Source organism: Eumetopias jubatus, unplaced genomic scaffold (assembly GCF_037043125.1).
Source record: "Eumetopias jubatus isolate StellerSeaLion01/CBP00866 unplaced genomic scaffold, mEumJub1_p1.0 scaffold_3, whole genome shotgun sequence".
NCBI lineage: Eukaryota > Metazoa > Chordata > Mammalia > Carnivora > Otariidae > Eumetopias > Eumetopias jubatus.
This window is the reverse complement of record NW_028274809.1, coordinates 117577649-117601974: the sequence shown is the minus strand read 5'-3', so window position 1 is coordinate 117601974 and position 24326 is coordinate 117577649. Positions and strand designations below refer to the sequence as shown.

The window sequence follows — 24326 nt, the reverse complement described above, 5'->3', positions numbered from 1 at the left end:
TGTCCCTTGCACAGCTTTTTAATGCTTTCCCATTTCCTTTCTCACATGAACCCCCAGTCTCATATCTTATAGCCCGTGTAGTAGTGAGCACAGCTGTTGTTGGTTGGATCGCACAGAGGAAGGAGGGAAAGAGATTGGTTCAAGGTCAGAAGCTCCTGTGTGCCTGGAGCTCAGGGCTTGCACCTGCCAGCCTTGTTGTGTCACCCATACCACGTAGTCCTCCAGAGTTTCATGTGGCTGTGCTGGCTCAGCTCCAGGGATTGCAGACTGATGGCAGTGTCAGGAAAGGGGACTCTTGAGGTCTCGGCAAAGGATGGGTGTCCTTTATTGAGAATTCTTTTTAGGAAAAGACAGAGTGATCTGGGGGGAAAAACCAGCATGGGTCTTAAATAGTATCTTTCAACTTTGCGAGCATCCTTTCCCTTATAAAACCGTTGTCTGAACTCTAAGTTAGGTACCCGCCTGAAAAATTCTGGATTTTTCCCATCGGCTAAGGTTATAAAGTATATTTTTTGTGGTGTGTCTTTTATAGCATATGCTGTTTTCTTTTGAAGGATAATGACTAAAGGAAAAGTTGCTAGTCATTATACTTCTTTATTCATTTAAATAAAAGTGAAAGGAGTTGGAAAGGGGGAGGCGAACTAAGGATGAGCCCAGGTGAGACTAAAGGAAGAAGAGTGTGCAGTGCTGTTACCATAAGGATCTGTAACTGTGAGCCGGGAAGTGGACATTGATCTTTCCACTGTCTAGATGATTCACCTAGTTGGGAATGGTCATCTTCAAAGTAGCCTTTGTGGGAGTCTAAACTCGGATTCTTATAACTCCGCTGTTCTGTGCTCCAAAGTTTTAGAAATCCTTATTTTTCAAAATCTGTATTACAGTCTTGTATAAAAACTTTACATTGCAATATAATGCACATACAGAAAAGTACACATATCATAAATGTAGGCTCAATGAAATTTTACAAACAGAACACACCTAGGTCAAAACCCAGAAGATTGCCCACACCCAGACACCATCTCAGGCCTTCTGTGGTCCTATCCACTCACACCGTGATCCTGGCATTTAGTAGCACAGATGAGCTCAGCTAGTTATTGTGCTTTCTGGAAGAGGAATCATGCAGTGTGTGCTGTGTGTTTCTTTGACTTACTCTTATTCATCCAGGTTGTCTGAGTTGTAGATCCTTCTTTCTCATTGTGTGATGTATTACTTTCTTTTGAAGAGAATGTTTTCGTTAATGGCCAGTAGTTTCTCAGGTGGATATGGATTTGGAAATCAGCCCAGTTATTCAAGTTATTCAGAACCAAATCAGATGCAGGGGGTACAAGTCCAACAGAATAATACTGCTTTTACTAATAATACTGCTTTTACTTTACTTACTACTTTTGCTTTTCAGATACCTTTTTCTTGGGGTATGACCACAACTTGTTTGTCTAGCCTCAGGTGGATGGGGGTACCTTTAGTTATATTTTTAGAATGAGTTAAATTTATGCATTTACTTAGGTAATTTGACATTTTTATAAAGTTGAGTCTTCCCACTTCGTGTGTCTTTTCATTTGCTCATCTACTGTGGATTCTGATCTGTTATTTTGGGATTATACCATAAGCACTCTTTTGTTTCTGGTTCTTGGTTAATTTTCTCTGGACTGTTAACGCTAGATGGATTGAGTTGACTGTTTTTGTTTGTCACCCAGAATATGTAGCTCGGTTCTCCCAGAAATTGTCTTCAAGGTCACTTTTCTTTATATCAGTTTAAGTTTAGGCTACCATTCTCATGATTATTTAGTAATCCTGACCTCTGGACTTTTCAGTATTTTATTTGGCCATATGGGTGATGGGTAACTGCCTCCTGGGCATCTTCCCTATATCATTTTTGTACTATTAGTTCCAGGCGAAAATTACTTTTTGATATTTTTTGTTGCCTTGAACAGTTTTAATGTTTTGGGAGCATTATGATGTGGAGGCTGATGAGGACCAGTAAGTGATGCCCTTGCTTTGCTTTTCTGAGAGCTGAGTTGGCGAAGAGATGCCCAGAGAGGAGTCCAGCAGATAAACGTCACAGATCACCCCTGACGTCCTGATAATTCTGGTGTTGGAGATCATGGCTGATGGCAGGCGGCTTGCTTCTGCTGTTGCACAGCACAGTGTGGAGGAGCCACCCCTGACGGCTTCTTGGCATCATGCAGGTTCTTTTCTGAAGTGACCGATCAGATATGCTATTCCACGTTCTGGTGGTGTGGGGCAGACGGAGGGCATTAGTGAGTGTGGGAGAACAGAGGCCGTGTGCTATTTATGGAGGTCCCTTTATATGGTAGGGAACATCACACATCAACAACATTTGATTTTTTATTATTTTATCTTTTTTTGCTCTAAATAATGATTATGTGGCTGTTTTGCTGACATAGAGCACTGTGGACTTCTGTTTATTGATTATCAGTAACAACCGATTGCCCAGTTTTGAAAGTACTGCTGCCTAGAATTTAAACATGAGGTTTTTTTCTCTACAGTGGGTACTTCTCTAATTTCATTGCTCAGGTAAAATCTGTCTTATTATTTGATAGTTTTACTTGTATCCCATTTAGAATCCTGAGCTAAAAAGTAACTGCTTGTATTTTCACTGTTTGCCTCCACTGCCCCTTTACTGTTAGCTTGAAACATTGTTTCAAACTTTCCCTTTTTTGGGGAAAACAGAAAAAACTTGACTTCGATTTCCTTTCTTGCATTCTGTCCTGGTCCAGCTTCTGGAAAGAGTAGGATATGCTTTTGGTCTGTACCTCCTCCTCATCTGTTATCACTGCAAATGAACCTTTGCTTCTGCTAGATTTCCAATAAAATTGACTGGCTGAGGTCATCAGTTAATGACTTAAATCCAGTGGACTTTTGTTGTTGCCTTTTTCTGATCTCCCTGAAGTTTAGATTCTGTTGCTCATGCCCTTTCTGAAGGCCTTGGCTTTTATGGCACCATTCTTTTTTGGTGTCCTTATGCTTCTTTCCTGCTTCCCAGAATTATTTGTGAATTCGTATTCCTGAGTTTATCCCCGAATGTGGGCTAGTGTAGGAGCTCTCACTCACCTCTTCCATTTCGCTTTCACTTTCTTTGAGTTTCCCCACCCAGCCCAGGCACCCGCCGCCATGCCTGTGGAAGGACCGCCCCATCTCCCGTTGCCACCCCAGTGTTAAGAGGGGCAGTGTGGTGTAGTGGTTGAGTGCCTGGGACTTTGTTGTCACGCATCTCCGGGCTCACACCTGACTCCTCCATGTGTGACTCTGGACAAATTAGCCAACCTCTCTGAGCCTGTGTTTCCCAATCAGTAACAAGGTAATACAGTAATATCCTTCTGTGAGAGTCTGTCTGAGGCCTTCAAGATTCAGTGATACCCAGTGCAAGATTGCTTAATTACAAGGTTAAAGAAGTGAGAGTAAGGGTTGAGTCAAGGATGGCAGGCAGTCACAACTTTCTAAATGAGTTTTATCCAGTTTTGCAGTATTGCAGCAGGGCAGGTTATCGAAAAGCAATGTTGTAGTGTTACTCACAGTGGTCGTTACTTTGGTGATCACATGATGCATACATAATATATACGGTTCAACCCGCTACCGGGCCCATATGGACACTGACGAAATGGCCGCTAATACCATTTTGCACTTGCAGTTCTGCAAGTGTCTCGAAATCACCATTTTTGCGACTTGAGTCCTCATCCTCTCCTTAAGTCTGTTTCCCCTGCTTCCCGGCTCTCCGGGTTAGGCTTTCTCTTCCTGTGCTGCCTCCGGGTTAGGCTTTCTCTTCCTGTGCTGCCTCCGGGTTAGGCTTTCTCTTCCTGTGCTGCCTCCGTCGTAGCGGAGGTCCCTCCTCACAGACTCGCTCCCTCCAGTGCTCGCTCTTCACCCTGCTCGGCATTCTCAGAGGACACTGATTCTTTCAGGTTGGACCTGGTGCTGTTCCTGTGGGTGACAGGGCTTTCTGTGATTGTGAACTCGCCATCTCGTTGGCTTTGGTTCATTCAGCGGCCCCCTCCTGTTCTCGCCGTCCCAAGCACTTGTAGATTGATAAATGTACCACTCCATCCACCTCATGAGAGCAGAGACACTTGTCACCACCATGTAGCACAGGAACTGCTTCAGGGTGGGTGCGTGGTAATTGTTTTTACTTGAATGAAAGTTTTCTCATGTCTCTATTTTTATACGTGGTGTTGCTTTTGCTTAGAACACTCTTTCTCTCCTCCACTCTGCCCCTCTGACTTGTATTCACCCTTCACGCTTCAGCCCGCACGTGTCCTCCCAAGAGGTTGCCTTTCACACGGCCTGCCCCACACCCACCCCTGCCCTGCACCTCTGAGATGGATGCCTCTGCTTTGCTCAGGGAGCTCAGTACGTAGTCCATTCGGTCCCTTCTGCCTTACCATGGTCATAATTTTACTCTGCTAGACTGTAAAATCCTTGAGAGCAGGGACCATCTCTCATTTTGTTTTTGTATTTCCAGTGCCTGCTTAGCAAGTCTGGATGGACATGTTTATGCTTCTACATGCTGGGGTGGGGATGGTTTTGCGGGGGACAGGGGCACAAAGATGGAAAGGCAAATAAATCCCTGGGATCAGGCCTGTGGTTTACTCTTAACTTTTCAGATGAGTATCTTCTGGCCTCTTACTTGCTCTCCATAATCGTGAGATAATCGAGTGTATGTTGTCCTCTTCCTTTGAGTTATTTGAGGGTTAAGTTACTTGAGTAAATGCTTGACTATCAGAATTTGGGGAATAGTTAGAAGAGGGGGTAGATGGGTTTTGGAGGAAATAATTAGAAAAAACAGTTAAATCAGACAATGGTAGGAGTGTCTGATAGGTTAGCACCAAGATCCTATTTATATTTGAAATATTTTTAATATTTACTTATTACATATGGCCTCACGCATTGCTCTGTTTCATGACCAAAGACTCCCAGTAAACATTTTTCTGAATGTCCCCTGTATACCAGGCATTGTGCTAGGTGGAGATAATGTGAAGAATAAAAGTGAAGGAGCTCACAGTCCAGTGGGGACAGCAATGTAAATAATACTGCCATTTAGTGGGATGCATCCTGTGTCAAATACTGAGAATAGAGTCAGTATGAGGAAGCGGGGGCAGGTTGGGGGAACCTCACAGAGGAGCTGGCGTGTTCTGTCTGAGACCTTCTGGGGAAAGACCACAAACATCACGGCTGGAGGGACGGCACATGCACCTGTCCACGTTGACGCTGCTTTGTGATGATTTACGGTATTCATTGCAGAGACAATCTCATAGGTGTATGTAGAAATCTTCAGAAGAGGGAGCGATTTCAGGTGCCAACCTCGGGTATATAGATGGGCAATATTCCAAAGATTTTGGTACAAGATTTGTGCCATGAGGATGTTCTGGGTTACTTCTTTCACAGCCACCTGTTGGACAGAAGGGCCCTGTCTTAGGAAGTCTCCCAACCGCACCCTCACCCTCTTTCAGGTGGCCATTATGTCCCACCTGGACTACGGGAATAACCTTGAAAGTCTTCCCACATCCATCCTTGCCTCTCTAGTTAACACAGCAACAGTACTGCTATGATTATCTTTCTAAATTTTTTCCCACTTCTTATCTGAAGATCTTTCAGAGGCTTCCCCTTTTTCCTTGGAACAAAGGCCAAAATTCTTAACATTTCTTATGAGGCCCTTCATTATGTGGCTCCATTTCTGGGTGTTACGAAGATGCCTGGAATCCAGTACATGGAAAGGGTATATCAGTATTTGCTATTATTGTGATGATTATTAATAATCTTTTATTGTCTCCTTTGATCCTTGTCCTATTTGGGAGACGGCCTCTTCTTTTCCTCCCTTAGGTGTGGTGTACCTGGTTTCCTTTGCCCCCCATCTTGCTCTCTTGTGCTCCTTCATGGCCCATGTGTCTTCATGGCACACTGAGCCCCTCGTAGCACTTGTGCCCCACCCGTGTACCTGTGTCATCATTTGTAATAATTTATCTGACACCTACCTTCCCCATTAGACTATAAGACATGGTCTGAGGTCATGCCTCTTGTTTATTTCTCTGTCTCCAGCCCTCAGTCAATATTGACTGACAGAATGCCTCTAAAGTAATTGGAAGGATGTTCAGAGTAGAAGAGCTTAAATTCCTTTGGTAAGAGTGTGCGCTCTGTGTTAGCTGCTAAGTGTAGCCTAAGGTACCCAAATATACAAACATTGCACAGAGCTGTGGAGGTGTACCTGAGCAAAGAAATGGCTTGCTTCAGGCAGAGGAGGGGTAGATGGCCATGGAGGATTCTTTGATGTTTGAAATTATTGGTGGTTACCATAAGCAAGCAGTGGAAATATATGAGAAAACCTCCCTTTCTTTATCATAGGGTCCGAATTATACTTACTTTATGGAGATCCTCCAAAAACTGTACTTTGTAGATATATTCCAATTTATTGAGTGATTTACTCTGTAAATTAGATGTCTTCCCTTTCTTCTTCTTTTTTTTTTTTTTTTTAAGAGGCTGGGGGGAAGGGTGGAAGGAGGGGAGAGAGAGAATCTCAAGCAGGCTCCACACCCAGCATGGGGCCCGATGTGGGGCTCAATCCCATGACCCTGAGATCATGACCTGAGCTGAAATCAAGAGTCAGATGCTTAACCGACTGAGCCACCCAGGCGCCCTTCCCTTTCTTAATTCTTATCTGGAATATCTGAATATCACATGATAATCATCTGTACAAAAAGCGCATTGGGAACTTATCAAATGACTTTATTTATGCTGTTGAAATGTAATTTATACATACAAAGTTCATATTCCTTTCTTCTTTGCTTTCTTTCTGAACTAAGATTTCCCACCCAGTATGTAGTTTGGATTTAGTTTGCACTGAAATACATTTTTAAATCTTAAATGTATATTCTGCTGTATTTGGAGTTTTGTTTATGGCTCTTCTTTTATGTGATGATGTGTAAGATTCCATAGACAGTGCTATCTTAAGATGTAGAATAATTTCTGTAGCCATCATGTGAAATTGTGACAATTCTGGCTTTTTCTAAGATCGGATTTAATTATATTCTAGCACAACAACTTCTCTGGGGATATTCAGGTATGGTAACTGACTACATGTTGTGTTTATTTGTAGCCTGATGTTTTTGTTCATTTGATTCTTTGAATCTTGTTTTTTCATTTACTGAAGTAGCTAGAGATTAATGTTAACATTTTTTTTCTGGTGCTGATAACTATTAAAGGAGAGAGGAAACTATACCAATATAGGCATATAGGTGGTTGTTGTACATACCACAATAAAACCATATTTAAATGATTTGAAACATTTCATAAAACATTTGGTCTCAAAGAATTCTGCTGAAATTTGTATTTTAAGCTGTGGTTTTTAGTGGGAAAGTGTGAATGAATGCACCTCTCTTATATGATAACACACAAATGCTGAGATTAGAAAGTGTGGAGGGGACCCTGTTCTGGGATCCGTGACCATGAAGGGAGGAGGCTTTCTGGTACCCGCAGTGGCGTCTGGCTTACCATGGTGCAGCTGGGAATGGCAGAGCGACCCTCTACTTGGCACACCGAGGAAAGTAAAGTGGCTAACACAGCTTTCACTCGGAACAATTGGCTCATTGTTCTTACTGTGCCTACAGTGTCGTTTTATTGACTTTTTTTAAAAAATAAAAGTATTTTGACTCAGCTGGTATTATTTCCCCTCAGTTCATGTTTCACTTGGAAAACAAGAGGATGCAAGATTTGCTTTACAGGAATTGTTTTTATGGTAAATACTATTTTTGGAGTTGGTCAGTTCTTTGAAGTAAGCTGTACCATACTCAAATTAATTGAGAAACCAAGTCATTGTTATATTGATGATTCCTATTAATGTTAAGTTTGGTTTCTAGCTTGTAAGTGGCTTGTCATCCACAGCTGTTTTTACTATATATTTTTAAACCCTAATATATCCTATATTTTTAAAGTGTGATCAAAGAGGAAAACAAAATGGTGGTATGAGTAGGCTGCATAGTTATCATATGCCCTGGGGACGCTCTGGGTAAAGGCAGTGACCTCTCCCGTTGTCTCGTGGCATCTCCTTTTCTAAGTGAACACTAGGGACACTAGGGAGGCAGAATGCCAATGTGGACTTCTTGAGAAGAAATTTGGCCACCAGTGGATTTTTGAACCGCATTGGCAGGCTCCACGTTAGAGTGGACGTTTCCGCTGGACCCCCACAGTGCTCGTGGTGCTGCCGCTAGACCTGCCCGGTGCCAGATGGAGTGCTTGGCGGGTAGACACGCTCTTTCCTTTCTTTCCTTGGTTCCTTTCTTTTCCCATCTTTCTGTTTCTCAGAAGATTTGACTTATCTGTAGCTTACCACTGAATGGACTTCCACTATGTCACATGTGTATTTACAAAGAGATTTGGCTAGCTCTACACAGTGGAGTGTAGTTAGAACTCATCATCCGTCAAAGCTGCCATTGCCCCTTTCTGTACAAGAAAAGTGTAAAGAGCTGTTGCTGTGCTTATGGCCTTGGATACCCAGAGTCAGCCGGCTGTGACTCTGAGGGAGTCTGGTCAAGTGTAGTGAGCTCCCAGTTGATGAAAGTATCCAGGACTGAGATTTCTTGGCTAAGTAAATGTTGAAGTAGTCTAATATCCTATTTTCATCTGTGTCAAAAATCTCTCTCAAAGGTAGGACTGAACATAAACATGTGAATAAATATAAACAAAAAACATAATGCAGTCTTTAAAGAGTGATTCAGTGTGTTGATGTTTTTTATTTTGAACAGATCGATAGTGAAGCAAAACTACTCTTAGAAGAGTTATTTTGAAATAATCATGTCTAATCATAGTTTAGATAAAACATTTCTGTCTCCAGGAACACTTTCAGTACTGTCGAGTTGACCTCTTTTGACAGTGCTGATGATTTTCGAGGCTAGGGCAACAAAAACAGTCATTTTTTAAAATGCTATAAAAATTATTTTGCCGATACTATTGGAGGTGCTTTACCATTTCGATGGCTTTCTAACCTAAGATGTGAAGACTTTTCTGTGTTAACATTTCTACTTTAGGGTGAAAAGCTAAAGGCTTAAATACAAACTAAAAAGAAATCAGGACTTCAGATTGAACCCATCTGGGTACCTAGAATTGTGTCTTAACTTCATTTTCTCTCTCCTTTACTTTCCCTTATGTTTTTTCAGTTAAGCATGACTGGTGTGTTAATTGCATGTTATATGTATTGTGGGTGTTTTCTTGGTTTTTTATTTATACATTAATATTAGATATTTTTCCCGAAGGTGGGTATAGTCTTATAAATTGCCAGTTTCACATGAGGATACTAGACAGCATTATCTACAAAATGCATGTCATGTGGCAATTATTAACATAGAGCACATTGTGGTGCACATTTAATGTTTTGTTTTCAGAGTGTTCTGAATTTTAATTTCTAACTCTTTTTTGTATCTTTGGTATTATATCCTTGCCTTACTTATGATTTGGATATTCTACTAATTCAATTCAGTCAGCGTTTTTTTTTAGAACATTGTTGTTAAAACTTAATTATAAAAAATTATATTTTAATGGGACTCATAGGTAAAGGAGACTATACTAGTCAGACTATTGACAAGATTTTATGATTTCTTAAATACTACTTGATTTACCCTAAGTCACACAATGTAGAAACTGAAGATCTTCAGAATTTGGGTATTGACGTCTTCCAGAAGTTGCAAAATTGTGCCTTTGCCTACATTTCTGTGGTAGTAATTTTAAAATGTCTTATTGTAGCATGAAAGAAAATTTTCTTGGTAGAAGGTAAAGTCGTCTTCCCGACGTGTAAGACTGTGAAATAAGGGTGTCCTTTCTTGGTTTAAAATGAGTTATGTACCAGAGTTTCAAAGGGCTTGAGGTACTTTTATAATTTTTTTAAATTAGCCTTTTAAGAGTCTAGAAATTGTATGTGCATAGGAAGAAAATTGTTAGTTTTCCATAAGATTGAATTTGAGATGCTTTTTATTTCTCCCTATGAGCTAATACATACCTATAGGTATATAGTGTTCTTGAAAAATCTTTCCCTATTGTATTTTAAATACTCTGAAACACAAAATGCACTTAGAAATAATGTTATTTTCTGGACCAGTGGTTAAAAATCAGCAAAAATCTTTTTCCCTAGACAAAATCTTACTAGTCTCCTCACTTACAAAACATCTAGAAGTAGAGTTGCTTGGTGGGGGACAAGCCCCACCTTCGCAGCAGTGCCCACCTGCTCCCGTCCCTTGTCCCTGAGGCATTTCTGCAAAATCCCAGAGCTCCGAAGAGCACACTGTATAATAAATAAGTAATAAGTAGCTAGGTAAAAGCTGCTTTGGAAAAGCTGTGACTATCGTCCCTACTTGGGTATGTAAATGGAGCAGTCTTGGGACCAGAACTTCATCCCCATCCTTCTTCCAGAGAGAATTCAGGTCCCAGAAAGATTAAGTGACACCGACCTTACACATGTAGTTTTAGTGAGTGGAAGGAAAGTCTGTAAGTCCTCTTGCTGCCTCAGCTTCAGAGAGTGTTGGTCATCTGAGACAGGGACTTCAGTCTCATGCCCCTCTCTTCATCCTGTGTAGCTGTGTTCCCATCCTGGAAACACAAAGGAAGGAAATTCATATTGGGTTTGCTTACAAATTGCTTACCCTTAAATAGAATGGTGCTTAGTTAAGCTTTAGCCACATTTTCTTTGATGTTTTTATTTGTGGACAGAAAACCACTAAAAATCACTTTCCATGTTAATTCCATTTGTAAAACATCATAGGATAATTTTAAAAATACACCCAAATGCATTTTAAATATTTATTTAAAATAAGCACTTTCCAAAGATAATTCTCCCTTAAGTCATTGTAAATATAAGTGTATATGTAGATTCTCTGTCGTTACATAAAAATTATTTTAGCCCAGGTATGCTGAGTGTTTGCATTTTTACAGTGTACTTAAACCTTCTAAAAATGGCTTTGTTGTACTATGTAATCTGCAAGAATAGAAAGCTCAGTAAGTTACAGTAGAGTGTTACATGTATTTATAACATTTCTGTATATGATTTACAGGAAGACCATGTACTCAGCTGCAGCTTCTAAATCCAGAACGATTTGCACGTCTTATCAAAGAAGTAATGAATACATTCTGGCCTGGCAGAGAGTTGATTGTTCAGTGGTACCCATTTGATGAAGACAAAAATCACCCATCTGTTTCATGGCTTAAAATGGTTTGGAAGAATCTCTATATACATTTTTCAGAGGATTTGACTTTATTTGATGAGATGCCACTTCTCCCCAGAACTACACTAGGCGAAGGTCAGACGTGTGTGGAACTCGTTAGACTCAGGATTCCATCATTAGTTATTTTAGATGATGAATCTGAAGCACAGCTTCCTGAATTTTTAGCAGAAATTGTACAAAAACTTGGAGGGATTGTCCTTAAAAAATTAGATGCCTCCATACAGCATCCACTTATTAAAAAATACATTCACTCACCATTACCGAGTGCTGTTCTGCAGATAATGGAGAAGTTGCCGTTGCCGAAATTGTGTAATCAGATAGCTTCGCTACTTCCCCTACACAAAGAGGCCCTAAGGAAGTTTTTAGCTGGTCTAACTGATAGCAGTGAAAAAGAGAAAAGAATAATTCAGGAATTACCGATATTCAAGCGAATTAACCATTTATCTGATCAGGGAATTTCCTCTTACACAAAACTAAAAGGCTGTAAGGTCCTGCACCATACTGCCAAACTTCCTCCAGATCTCCGACTCTCTATTTCAGTAATAGACAGCAGCGACGAAGCTACTATTCGCTTGGCAAACATGTTGAAAATAGAGAAGTTAAAGACCACTAATTGCCTAAAGCTCATTTTAAAAGATATTGAAAATGCATTTTATTCACACGATGAGGTAACACACCTTATGTTATGGACCCTTGAGAATCTGTCCTCTCTGAAAAATGAGAATCCGAAGGTACTTGACTGGTTAATGCCATTAAAATTCATTCAGATTTCACAGGAACGGATGGTGTCGGCTAGTGAACTCTTTGATCCTGATATAGAAGTACTAAAGGATCTCTTTTACAGTGAAGAAGAAACTTGCTTCCCACCTTCAGTTTTTACCTCACCAGACATTCTTCACTCTTTAAGACAGATTGGTCTAAAAAATGAAGCCAGTCTCCAAGAGAATGATGTTGTGCAAGTAGCAAAAAAAATTGAAGCCTTACAGGTCAGTTCTTGTCCAAATCAGGATGTTCTTCTAAAGAAAGCCAAAACACTCTTACTGGTTTTAAACAAGAATCATACACTGTTACAGTCGTCTGAAGGAAAGATGAGCCTGAAGAAAATAAAATGGGTTCCAGCTTGCAAGGAAAGGCCACCAAACTATCCAGGCTCTTTAGTCTGGAAGGGAGACGTCTGCAACCTTTGTGCCCCGCCAGATATGTGTGATGGAGCCCATGCGATTCTGGTTGGCTCATCACTTCCCCTTGTTGAGAGTGTCCATATTAACTTGGAGAAAGCTTTAGGGATCTTCACCAAACCTAGCATCAGTGCTGTCTTAAAACACTTTAAAATTGTTGTTGATTGGTATACTTCGAAAACCTTTAGTGATGAAGACTACTATCAGTTTCAACACATTTTGCTTGAAATTTATGGATTCATGCATGATCATTTAAATGAAGGGAAGGATGCTTTCAGAGCCTTAAAATTTCCATGGGTTTGGACTGGCAAAAAATTTTGTCCCCTTGCCCAAACTGTGATAAAACCATTCCATGATCTTGACCTTCAGCCTTATTTGCATAGTGTGCCTAAAACCATGGCAAAATTCCACCAACTCTTTAAGGTCTGTGGTTCGATAGAGGAGTTGACATCAGATCATATTTCCATGGTCATTCAGAAGGTGTATCTCAAAAGTGACCAAGATCTCAGTGATCAAGAAAGCAAACAAAATCTTCATCTTATGTTGAATATCATCAGATGGCTTTACAGCAATCAGATTCCAGCAAGCCCCAACACGCCGGTTCCCATACATCATAGCAAAAATCCTTCTAAACTTATCATGAAGCCAATTCATGAATGCTGTTATTGTGACATCAAAGTTGATGACCTCAATGACTTACTGGAAGATTCGGTGGAACCAATCATTCTGGTGCATGAGGACATACCTATGAAAACCGCAGAATGGCTGAAAGTTCCGTGCCTCAGCACAAGACTGATTAATCCTGAAAACATGGGATTTGAGCAGTCAGGGCAGAGGGAGCCACTTACTGTAAGAATTAAAAATATTTTGGAAGAATACCCTTCAGTGTCAGATATTTTTAAAGAACTACTTCAAAATGCTGATGATGCAAATGCAACAGAATGCAGTTTCATGATTGATATGCGAAGAAATATGGACATTCGAGAGAATCTGCTGGACCCAGGCATGGCGGCTTGCCACGGACCCGCTCTGTGGTCATTCAATAATTCTCAGTTCTCAGATTCAGATTTTGTGAACATCACTAGGCTAGGAGAATCTTTAAAGAGGGAAGAGGTTGACAAAGTTGGAAAATTTGGTCTTGGATTTAATTCTGTGTACCATATCACTGACATTCCCATCATCATGAGTCGAGAATTCATGATAATGTTCGATCCAAACATAAACCACATCAGTAAACACATTAAAGACAAATCTAATCCTGGGATCAAAATTAATTGGAGTAAACAACAGAAAAGACTGAGGAAATTTCCTAATCAGTTCAAACCATTTATAGACGTTTTTGGCTGTCAGTTACCTTTGACTGTAGAAGCACCTTACAGCTACAGCGGAACTCTTTTCCGACTGTCCTTTAGAACTCAACAGGAAGCGAAAGTGAGTGAAGTTAGTAGTACCTGCTACAATACAGCAGATATTTATTCTCTTGTGGATGAATTTAGTCTCTGTGGACACCGGCTTATCATTTTCACTCAGAGTGTGAACTCAATGTACTTGAAGTACTTGAAAATTGAGGAAACCAATCCCAACTTGGCACAAGACACGGTAATAATTAAAAAAAAACCCTGCTCTTCCAAAGCATTGAGCGCACCTGTCTTAAGTGTTTTAAAAGAAGCTGCTAGGCTCATGAAGACTTGCAGCAGCAGTAATAAAAAGCTTCCTGCTGATGCGCCAAAGTCCTCTTGCATTCTTCAGATCACAGTTGAAGAATTTCACCACGTGTTCAGAAGGATTGCTGATTTACAGTCGCCACTTTTCAGAGGTCCGGATGACGACCTAACTGCTCTCTTTGAAATGGCTAAGTCTGGCCAATTGAAAAAGCCATCAGATGAGCTGCCACAAAAAACAGTAGAGTGTACCACGTGGCTTATATGCACCTGTATGGATACAGGAGAGGCTCTAAAGTTTTCCCTGAATGAAAGTGGACGAAGACTAGGGCTGGTTCCTTGTGGGGCAGTGGGAGTTCTGCTGTCTGAAATCCAGGACCAGAAGTGGGCTGTGAAACCACATGTTGGAGAATTATTTTGCTATTTACCCTTACGAATCAAAACAGGATTGCCAGTTCACATCAATGGGTGTTTTGCTGTTACTTCAAATAGAAAAGAAATCTGGAAGACGGACACAAAAGGACGATGGAATACCACCTTCATGAGGCATGTTATTGTGAAAGCTTACTTGGAGGCGCTCAGTGTCCTGCGTGACTTGGCCACTAATGGGGAGCTAATGGATTATACTTACTACTCAGTGTGGCCTGATCCTGAATTAGTTCATGATGATTTTTCTGTAATTTGCCAAGGATTTTATGAAGATATAGCTCATGGAAAAGGGAAAGAATTGACCAGAGTCTTTTCTGATGGATCCACGTGGGTTTCCATGAAGAATGTGAGATTTCTAGATGACTCTATACTTAAAAGAAAAGATGTTGGTCCAGCAGCCTTCAAGATATTTTTGAAATACCTCAAGAAGACTGGGTCAAAAAACCTTTGTGCTGTTGAACTTCCTTCTTCAGTAAAATCAGGATTTGAAGAAGCTGGCTGCAAACAGATACTGCTTGAAAATACATTTTCAGAGAAGCAGTTTTTTTCGGAAGTGTTTTTCCCAAATATTCAAGAAATTGAAGCAGAACTCAGAGATCCTTTAATGAATTTTGTTCTAAATGAAAAAATTGATGAATTCTCAGGAATTCTTCGTGTTACTCCCTGTATTCCTTGCTCTTTGGAGGGGCATCCTTTGGTTTTACCATCAAGATTAATCCACCCTGAAGGACGAGTTGCAAAGTTATTTGATACTAAAGATGGACGGTTTCCTTATGGTTCTACTCAGGATTATCTTAATCCTATTATTTTGATTAAGCTGGTTCAGTTAGGCATGGCAAAAGATGACATTTTTTGGGATGACATGCTGGAACGGGCACAATCCGTGGCCGAAATTAATAAAAGTGATCATGCTGCTGCTTGTCTAAGAAGTAGTATCCTGTTAAGTCTCATCGATGAAAAACTAAAAATAAGGGATCCTAGAGCAAAGGATTTTGCCGCAAAATATCAAACAATCCCCTTCCTTCCATTTCTCACAAAGCCAGCAGGATTTTCTTTGGACTGGAAAGGGAACAGTTTTAAGCCTGAAACCATGTTTGCAGCAACTGACCTTTATACAGCTGAGCATCAAGATATAGTTTGTCTCTTGCAACCAATTCTAAATGAAAACTCACATTCCTTCAGAGGTTGTGGTTCAGTGTCATTGGCTGTTAAGGAGTTTTTGGGGCTACTGAGGAAGCCAACAGTTGATCTGGTTGTGAACCAGTTGAAAGAAGTTGCAAAATCAGTTGATGATGGAATTACATTGTACCAGGAGAACATCACCAATGCCTGCTACAAATACCTTCATGACGCAATGATGCAAAATGAAATCATTAAATTATCAATTGTTGAAAAGTTAAAACCCTTTAGCTTCATTCTAGTTGAGAATGCATATGTTGACTCGGAGAAAGTTTCTTTTCATTTGAATTTTGATGCAGCACCATACCTTTATCAGCTGCCTAATAAGTACAAAAATAATTTCCGTGAACTGTTTGAAAGCGTGGGTGTGAGGCAGTCATTTACTGTTGAAGATTTTGCCCTTGTTTTGGAATCTATTGATCAAGAGAAAGGAACAAAGCAAATAACAGAAGAGAATTTTCAGCTTTGCCGGCGAATAATTAGTGAAGGAATATGGAGTCTCATCAGAGAAAAGAAACAAGAATTTTGTGAGAAAAATTATGGCAAGATATTACTGCCAGATACAAATCTTAAGCTTCTCCCTGCTAAATCTTTATGCTACAACGATTGTCCCTGGATAAAAGTAAAGGACACCACCGTAAAATACTGTCATGCCGATATACCCAGGGAAGTAGCCGTAAAGCTAGGAGCAATCCCAAAGCGACATAAAGCCTTAGAGCGGTATGCATCCAACATCTGTTTTACCACGCTTGGCACAGAATTTGGGCAGAAAGAAAAATTGACCAGCAGAATTAAGAGTATCCTTAATGCCTACCCTTCAGAAAAGGAAATGTTGAAGGAACTTCTTCAAAATGCTGATGATGCAAAGGCCACAGAAATCTGTTTTGTGTTTGATCCTAGACAGCATCCAGTTGATAGAATATTTGATGATAAGTGGGCCCCACTGCAAGGGCCGGCACTCTGTGTGTACAACAACCAGCCTTTTACAGAAGATGATGTCAGAGGAATTCAGAATCTTGGAAAAGGCACCAAAGAAGGAAATCCTTGTAAAACTGGACAGTATGGGATAGGATTCAATTCTGTGTATCATATTACAGACTGCCCTTCTTTTATTTCTGGCAATGACATCTTGTGTATTTTTGATCCTCATGCCAGGTATGCACCAGGAGCCACATCTGTTAGTCCTGGACGCATGTTCAGAGATTTGGATGCAGATTTTCGGACACAGTTCTCAGATGTGCTGGATCTTTATTTGGGAACCCACTTTAAATTGGATAATTGCACAATGTTTAGATTTCCTCTTCGTAATGCAGAAATGGCAAAGGTTTCAGAAATTTCTTCAGTTCCATCATCAGATAGAATGGTCCAGAATCTTTTGGACAAACTGCGGTCAGATGGGGCAGAACTTTTAATGTTTCTTAACCACATGGAAAAGATTTCTATTTGTGAAATAGATAAAGGTACTGGAGCTCTGAATGTGCTATATTCTGTAAAGGGCAAAATCACTGATGGGGACAGATTGAAAAGGAAGCAATTTCATGCATCTGTCATCGATAGTGTTACTAAAAAGAGACAGCTCAAAGACATACCAGTTCAACAGATAACCTATACTATGGATACTGAAGACTCCGAAGGAAATCTTACTACATGGCTCATTTGTAATAGGTCAGGTTTCTCAAGTATGGAAAAAGTGTCAAAGAGTGTTATATCGGCTCACAAGAACCAAGATATCACTCTGTTCCCACGTGGCGGAGTGGCTGCCTGCATTACTCACAACTATAAAAAGCCCCACAGGGCCTTCTGTTTCTTGCCCCTCTCTTTGGAGACGGGATTACCATTTCATGTGAACGGCCATTTTGCTCTAGATTCAGCCAGGAGAAATCTGTGGCGGGATGATAACGGAGTTGGTGTTCGCAGTGACTGGAATAACAGTTTAATGACAGCATTAATAGCGCCTGCATACGTTGAATTACTAATCCAGCTGAAAAAGCGCTATTTCCCTGGTTCTGACCCAACACTATCAGTTTTACAGAGCACGCCTATTCATGTTGTAAAGGATACTTTAAAGAAGTTTTTATCATTTTTCCCAGTTAACAGGCTTGACCTACAACCAGATTTATATTGTCTAGTGAAAGCCCTTTACAGTTGCATTCATGAAGACATGAAACGTCTTCTCCCTGTTGTACGGGCTCCAAATATTGACGGCTCAGATTTACACTCTGCAGTTATAATTACTTGGATTAATATGTCTACTTCAAATAAAACCAGACCATTTTTTGACAACTTACTGCAGGATGAATTACAACACCTTAAAAATGCAGATTATAACATCACGACCCGCAAGACTGTAGCGGAGAATGTCTACAGACTGAAACACCTACTTTTAGAAATTGGTTTCAACTTGGTTTATAACTGCGATGAAACTGCCAATCTATACCACTGTCTTATAGACGCGGATATTCCTGTCAGTTACGTCACTCCTGCTGATGTTAGGGCTTTTTTAATGACCTTTTCTTCTCCTGACACCAACTGCCACATTGGGAAGCTGCCTTGTCGCCTCCAGCAGACTAACCTAAAGCTTTTTCATAGTTTAAAACTTTTAGTGGACTATTGTTTTAAGGATGCAGAAGAAAATGAGATTGAAGTGGAGGGACTGCCCCTTCTCATTACACTGGACAGTGTTTTGCAAACTTTTGATGCGAAACGACCCAAGTTTCTGACAACATACCATGAGTTGATTCCATCCCGCAAAGACTTGTTCATGAATACGTTATATTTGAAATACAGTAGTATTTTATTGAACTGTAAGGTGGCAAAAGTGTTTGACATTTCCAGCTTTGCGGATTTGTTATCCTCTGTGCTGCCTCGTGAGTATAAGACCAAAAATTGTACAAAGTGGAAGGACAATTTTGCAAGTGAGTCTTGGCTTAAGAATGCGTGGCATTTCATCAGTGAGTCTGTAAATGTGAAAGAAGATCAAGAAGAAACACAACCAACATTTGACATTGTTGTTGATACCCTAAAAGACTGGGCCTTGCTTCCCGGAATGAAGTTCACTGTTTCAATCAACCAGCTTGTAGTTCCTGAAGGTGATGTTCTGCTTCCTTTGAGTCTCATGCACATTGCAGTTTTTCCAAATGCCCAAAGTGATAAAGTTTTTCATGCTCTCATGAAAGCTGGCTGTATTCAACTTGCCTTGAACAAAATCTGCTCCAAAGACAGTGCATTTGTTCCTCTCTTGTCATGTCACACAGCAAACATAGAGAGCCCCACAAGCATTTTAAGGGCTGTACATTATATGGTTCAGACTTCAACATTTAGAACTGAAAAATTAGTAGAAAATGACTTTGAAGCCCTTTTGATGTATTTCAACTGCAATTTGAGTCACTTGATGTCCCAAGATGACATAAAAATTTTGAAGTCCCTTCCATGCTACAAATCCATCAGTGGTCGCTACATGAGCATTGCAAAATTTGGAACATGCTATGTACTCACAAAAAGTATCCCTTCAACTGAAGTGGAAAAGTGGACACAATCATCATCATCTGCATTTCTTGAAGAAAAAATACATCTAAAAGAACTATATGAGGTGCTTGGCTGTGTGCCTGTAGATGATCTTGAGGTGTACTTGAAACACCTTTTACCAAAAATTGAGAATCTCTCATATGATGCAAAATTAGAGCACTTGATCTATCTTAAGAATAGATTATCAAGTATTGAGGAACTGTCAGAAATTAAGGAACAACTTTTTGAGAAACTGGAAAGTTTATTGATAATCTATGATGCTAACAGTCGACTAAAGCAAGCAAAACATTTCTATGATAGAACGGTGAGAGTTTTTGAAGTTATGCTTCCCGAAAAATTGTTTATTCCTAAGGACTTCTTTAAAAAATTGGAACAACTTATAAAGCCCAAAAACCAAGCCACATTTATGACCTCGTGGGTGGAATTCTTACGAAACATTGGACTGAAATACATACTTTCCCAGCAGCAGTTGCTGCAGTTTGCTAAGGAAATTAGTGTGAGAGCTAATACAGAAAACTGGTCTAAGGAAACCTTGCAAAATACAGTTGATATCCTTCTCCATCATATATTCCAAGAACGAATGGATTTGTTATCTGGAAATTTCCTGAAAGAACTTTCTTTAATACCATTCTTGTGTCCTGAGCGGGCCCCTGCTGAATTCATTAGGTTTCATCCTCAGTACCAAGAGGTCAATGGAACACTTCCTCTCATAAAGTTCAATGGAGCACAGGTAAACCCCAAATTTAAGCAGTGTGATGTGCTCCAGCTCCTTTGGACGTCCTGCCCAATTCTTCCAGAGAAAGCCACACCCTTGAGTATCAGAGAACAAGAAGGTAGTGAACTTGGTCCGCAAGAACAGCTTGAACAAGTTTTAAGCATGCTTAATGTGAACCTGGATCCTCCTCTTGATAAAGTCATTAATAACTGCAGAAACATATGCAACATAACTACTTTGGATGAAGACATGGTAAAAACTAGAGCAAAGGTCTTAAGGAGCATATATGAATTTCTCAGTGCAGAAAAAAGGGAGTTTCGGTTTCAACTGCGGGGGGTTGCTTTTGTGATGGTCGAAGATGGTTGGAAACTCCTGAAGCCCGAGGAGGTAGTGATAAATCTAGAATATGAATCTGATTTTAAACCTTACTTGTACAAGCTACCTTTAGAACTGGGCACATTTCACCAGTTGTTTAAACATCTAGGGACTGAAGATATTATTTCAACAAAGCAATATGTTGAAGTGTTGAGCCGCATATTCAAAAATTCTGAAGGAAAACAGCTAGATCCTAATGAGATGCGCACAGTTAAAAGAGTAGTGTCTGGCTTGTTCAAGAGTCTGCAGAATGATTCAGTCAAGGTGAGGGGTGATCTGGAGAACGTACGAGACCTCGCACTTTACCTTCCAAGCCAGGACGGCAGACTGGTGAAGTCCAGCATCTTAGTGTTTGATGACGCACCGCATTACAAAAGTAGAATCCAGGGGAATATTGGTGTGCAGATGTTGGTTGACCTTAGCCAGTGCTACCTAGGGAAGGACCATGGCTTTCATACTAAATTGATAATGCTCTTTCCTCAAAAACTTAGACCCCGTTTACTGAGCAGTATACTTGAAGAGCAGTTAGATGAAGAGACTCCCAAAGTCTGTCAGTTTGGAGCGTTGTGTTCTCTTCAGGGCAGATTGCAGTTACTCTTGTCTTCTGAACAGTTCATCACGGGACTGATTAGAATTATGAAGCATGAAAATGATAATGCTTTCCTGGCCAATGAAGAAAAAGCCATAAGACTTTGCAAAGCCCTAAGAGAAGGATTGAAAGTGTCCTGTTTTGAAAAGCTTCAAACAACATTAAGAGTTAAAGGTTTTAATCCTATTCCCCACAGTAGAAGTGAAACTTTTGCTTTTCTGAAGAGATTTGGTAATGCAGTCATTTTGCTATACATACAGCACTCAGACAGTAAGGACATTAACTTCTTGTTAGCATTGGCAATGACACTGAAGTCAGCAACAGACAATTTGATTTCTGACACCTCATATTTAATTGCAATGCTAGGATGCAATGATATTTACAGGATCAGTGAGAAGCTTGACAGTTTAGGAGTAAAATATGACTCTTCAGAACCATCAAAACTTGAACTTCCAATGCCCGGGACCCCAATACCTGCAGAAATCCATTATACTCTGCTTATGGATCCAATGAATGTTTTTTACCCGGGAGAGTATGTTGGGTACCTTGTCGATGCCGAAGGTGGTGATATCTATGGATCGTACCAGCCAACATACACATACGCGATTATTGTACAAGAAGTTGAAAGAGAAGATGCTGATAATTCTAGTTTTCTGGGAAAGATATATCAGATTGATATTGGCTATAGTGAATATAAAATAGTTAGCTCTCTCGATCTGTATAAGTTTTCAAGGCCCGAGGAAAGCTCTCAGAGCAGAGACAGTGCCCCTTCTACACCCACCAGCCCCACAGAGTTCCTAGCCCCTGGTCTACGAAGCATTCCTCCTCTTTTCTCCAGTAGAGAGGGCCACAAGACCTCTTCAAAACAGCATTCCCCCAAAAAGCTCAAGGTGAATTCTTTACCAGAAATCTTAAAAGAAGTGACATCAGTGGTGGAGCAAGCTTGGAAGCTTCCAGAATCTGAAAGAAAAAAGATTATTAGGCGGTTGTATTTGAAATGGCACCCCGACAAAAACCCAGAGAATCACGACATTGCTAATGAAGTGTTTAAACATTTGCAGAACGAAATCAACAGACTAGAGAAACAGGCTTTTCTAGATCAAAATGCAGACAGAGCCTCAAGGCGGACATTTTCAACCTCAGCATCCCGGTTTCAGTCAGACAAGTACTCATTTCAGAGATTTTATACTTCATGGAATCAAGAAGCAACGAGCCATAAATCTGAAAGGCAACAACAAAATAAAGAAAAAAGCACACCTTCAGCTGGCCAGACGTACTCTCAGAGGTTTTTTGTTCCCCCCACTTTCAAGTCAGTTGGTAATCCAGTTGAGGCACGGAGATGGTTAAGACAAGCCAGAGCCAATTTTTCAGCTGCCAGGAATGACCTTCATAAAAATGCCAATGAGTGGGTGTGCTTTAAGTGTCACCTCTCTACCAAATTAGCTCTGATCGCCGCTGACTATGCTGTGAGAGGGAAGTCCGATAAGGATGTCAAGCCCACCGCACTTGCACAAAAAATAGAGGAGTACAGTCAGCAGCTTGAAGGACTGACAAATGACGTCCACACGTTGGAGGCTTATGGTGTGGACAGTTTAAAAACGAGATACCCTGATTTGCTTCCTTTCCCACAGATCCCAAATGACAGGTTCACTTCTGAGGTTGCTATGAGGGTGATGGAATGTACTGCCTGTATCATCATAAAACTTGAAAATTTTATACAACAAAAAGTGTGAAGGTATTTAAAAAAAAAAAAAGCAGAGCTAGAGCGTGACTGTGTCATAGCTCAAATGTGAAGTGCTCTACTTCCTTAGGCTTCGTCGCCAGTTCTTTAAGAATTGTATAAAGCACATTGCAGATCACTGGGAAGAACTTTGGGGCTGTTGTTAATGTGAAAATCAGTGGAGGACCCTGCCTGAACCTGAAAGCGAACTATTTTGAAGATGGTGAGCTGCAGAATTGCTAGATGTATTTGAATGGCTAGGATGGCACATTATTGAACTGCACTTTATGTAACCAAAGCTTAGCGGTTTGTTAGATAAGAGTCTGTGTATGTCTGTGATCAGGATGGAGTTAACTTTTCTGTTTTTAACATGGTGTTTTTGAAGGAGCTAATGAAACACTGGACATATCATTGGTTTAAACAAATAAGGGGAATTAAGTCTTTGGCATTGATCACTTCTTTAATTGGATCCTCTTTTGGATGCATTACTATCAGCTGGATCTGATTATGAATTTGTTGCAATTTTACATCTTAAATAGTACATTTATAAAATGGTACAGTATTTTAATCCTGAATATTACTTGATTAAGAGTATGCAGATAGTACTTCTTAGGGTGCACTGAGTGCACTTTACATCTTTATTTTAAATGGTTTTTTACACTTTATGTTTACAGGCTTCCTATTTCATGAAGGTAACATATGGAAAACTCAAAATGGTGGCAGTTCTTATCACCAGATGTTAATATTGCGTCCAAGAACTGCTTACCAAAACAACATTTATCAACGGTTAGAACATTTGCTTTCTGTTTGTACATATTTTCCACAAATATCATAATTTGTATAGCGAGATTGAACAGGATGCAATCTTTCGTTGTCTAAAAGGTGCTGCAGTTAAAAAAAAAATCTCTTCTTTCAACATGGCACTTAGTGGAGTTTTTTGGATTTTACTTTGAAAACATTAAAAAAAAAAGTGTAAAATCATTGTGACAATATCCAGTAGCTTATAAAAGAGGAATTGTCAGCTTGCATTTTCCCCATGAATGATTCAGAACTGACATTTGATTTTCTTCCTGTTTGAGTGTCCTACTATACTCTACTTACTTCGGCATATTTCTTTTGCAGAATGTAAACAAAAGGTAATGATAATTAGTTTATATAAGTGTGCTGGCTGTAAATGATGCTAAATATAAATTTTATGCAATTAAGGGCTTATGGAACATATGAAAACTTTTTTACTTTTATGGTAATAAGGAATGTTTGTGCCTCGACTATTGTATTGCTTCTGGATGTGAAGCTATGTAATTATTTCTGCTGTTATATTAAGTGCCATACTTTTAATAAAGCAAATGTCCATATCAAATTATTGTAACTGGTATTTCCTGAAAAATCAAACTTAGTATCTTCCTATATAACATTTTGATATATGCATATAGGTGTATTTATTGGCAATATTTAGGATAGAATTTTTTATTATATTTTATATTGGAATTTTAGCACATTCTTTTTTTATGATTGAGTATAAAGTATTTGATACATACTGGGTTTATTAGGTGCTGGTTTAGTTAAGAGTTTTATTTTCCCTTTTTAGGGAATAAGATTAGCTGATATATATGGTATGGTATATATACACACACACATACATACATACATGTATTTGGATATAGATACATTAAATATTATGGTTCTTCATAGGTAGAGGCTGAATTGATATTTACCTTGCTTCAGGAGGGGGCTGCATG

At 39.8% G+C, this 24326-nt stretch overlaps 1 protein-coding gene across 1 annotated transcript in view; it reads left to right on the top strand.

Annotated features, from left to right (window-relative positions):
* SACS (sacsin molecular chaperone) overlaps positions 1-23947 on the top strand; it is a 46431-nt gene extending 22484 nt beyond the window's left edge. The window contains exon 9 of the mRNA XM_028104917.2: positions 11046-23947. Coding sequence (XP_027960718.2) covers positions 11046-22600 — 11555 coding nt within the window. The 3' untranslated portion in view covers positions 22601-23947. The remainder of the gene's footprint in view (positions 1-11045) is intronic.
* The last annotated feature ends 379 nt before the right edge of the window (positions 23948-24326 follow it).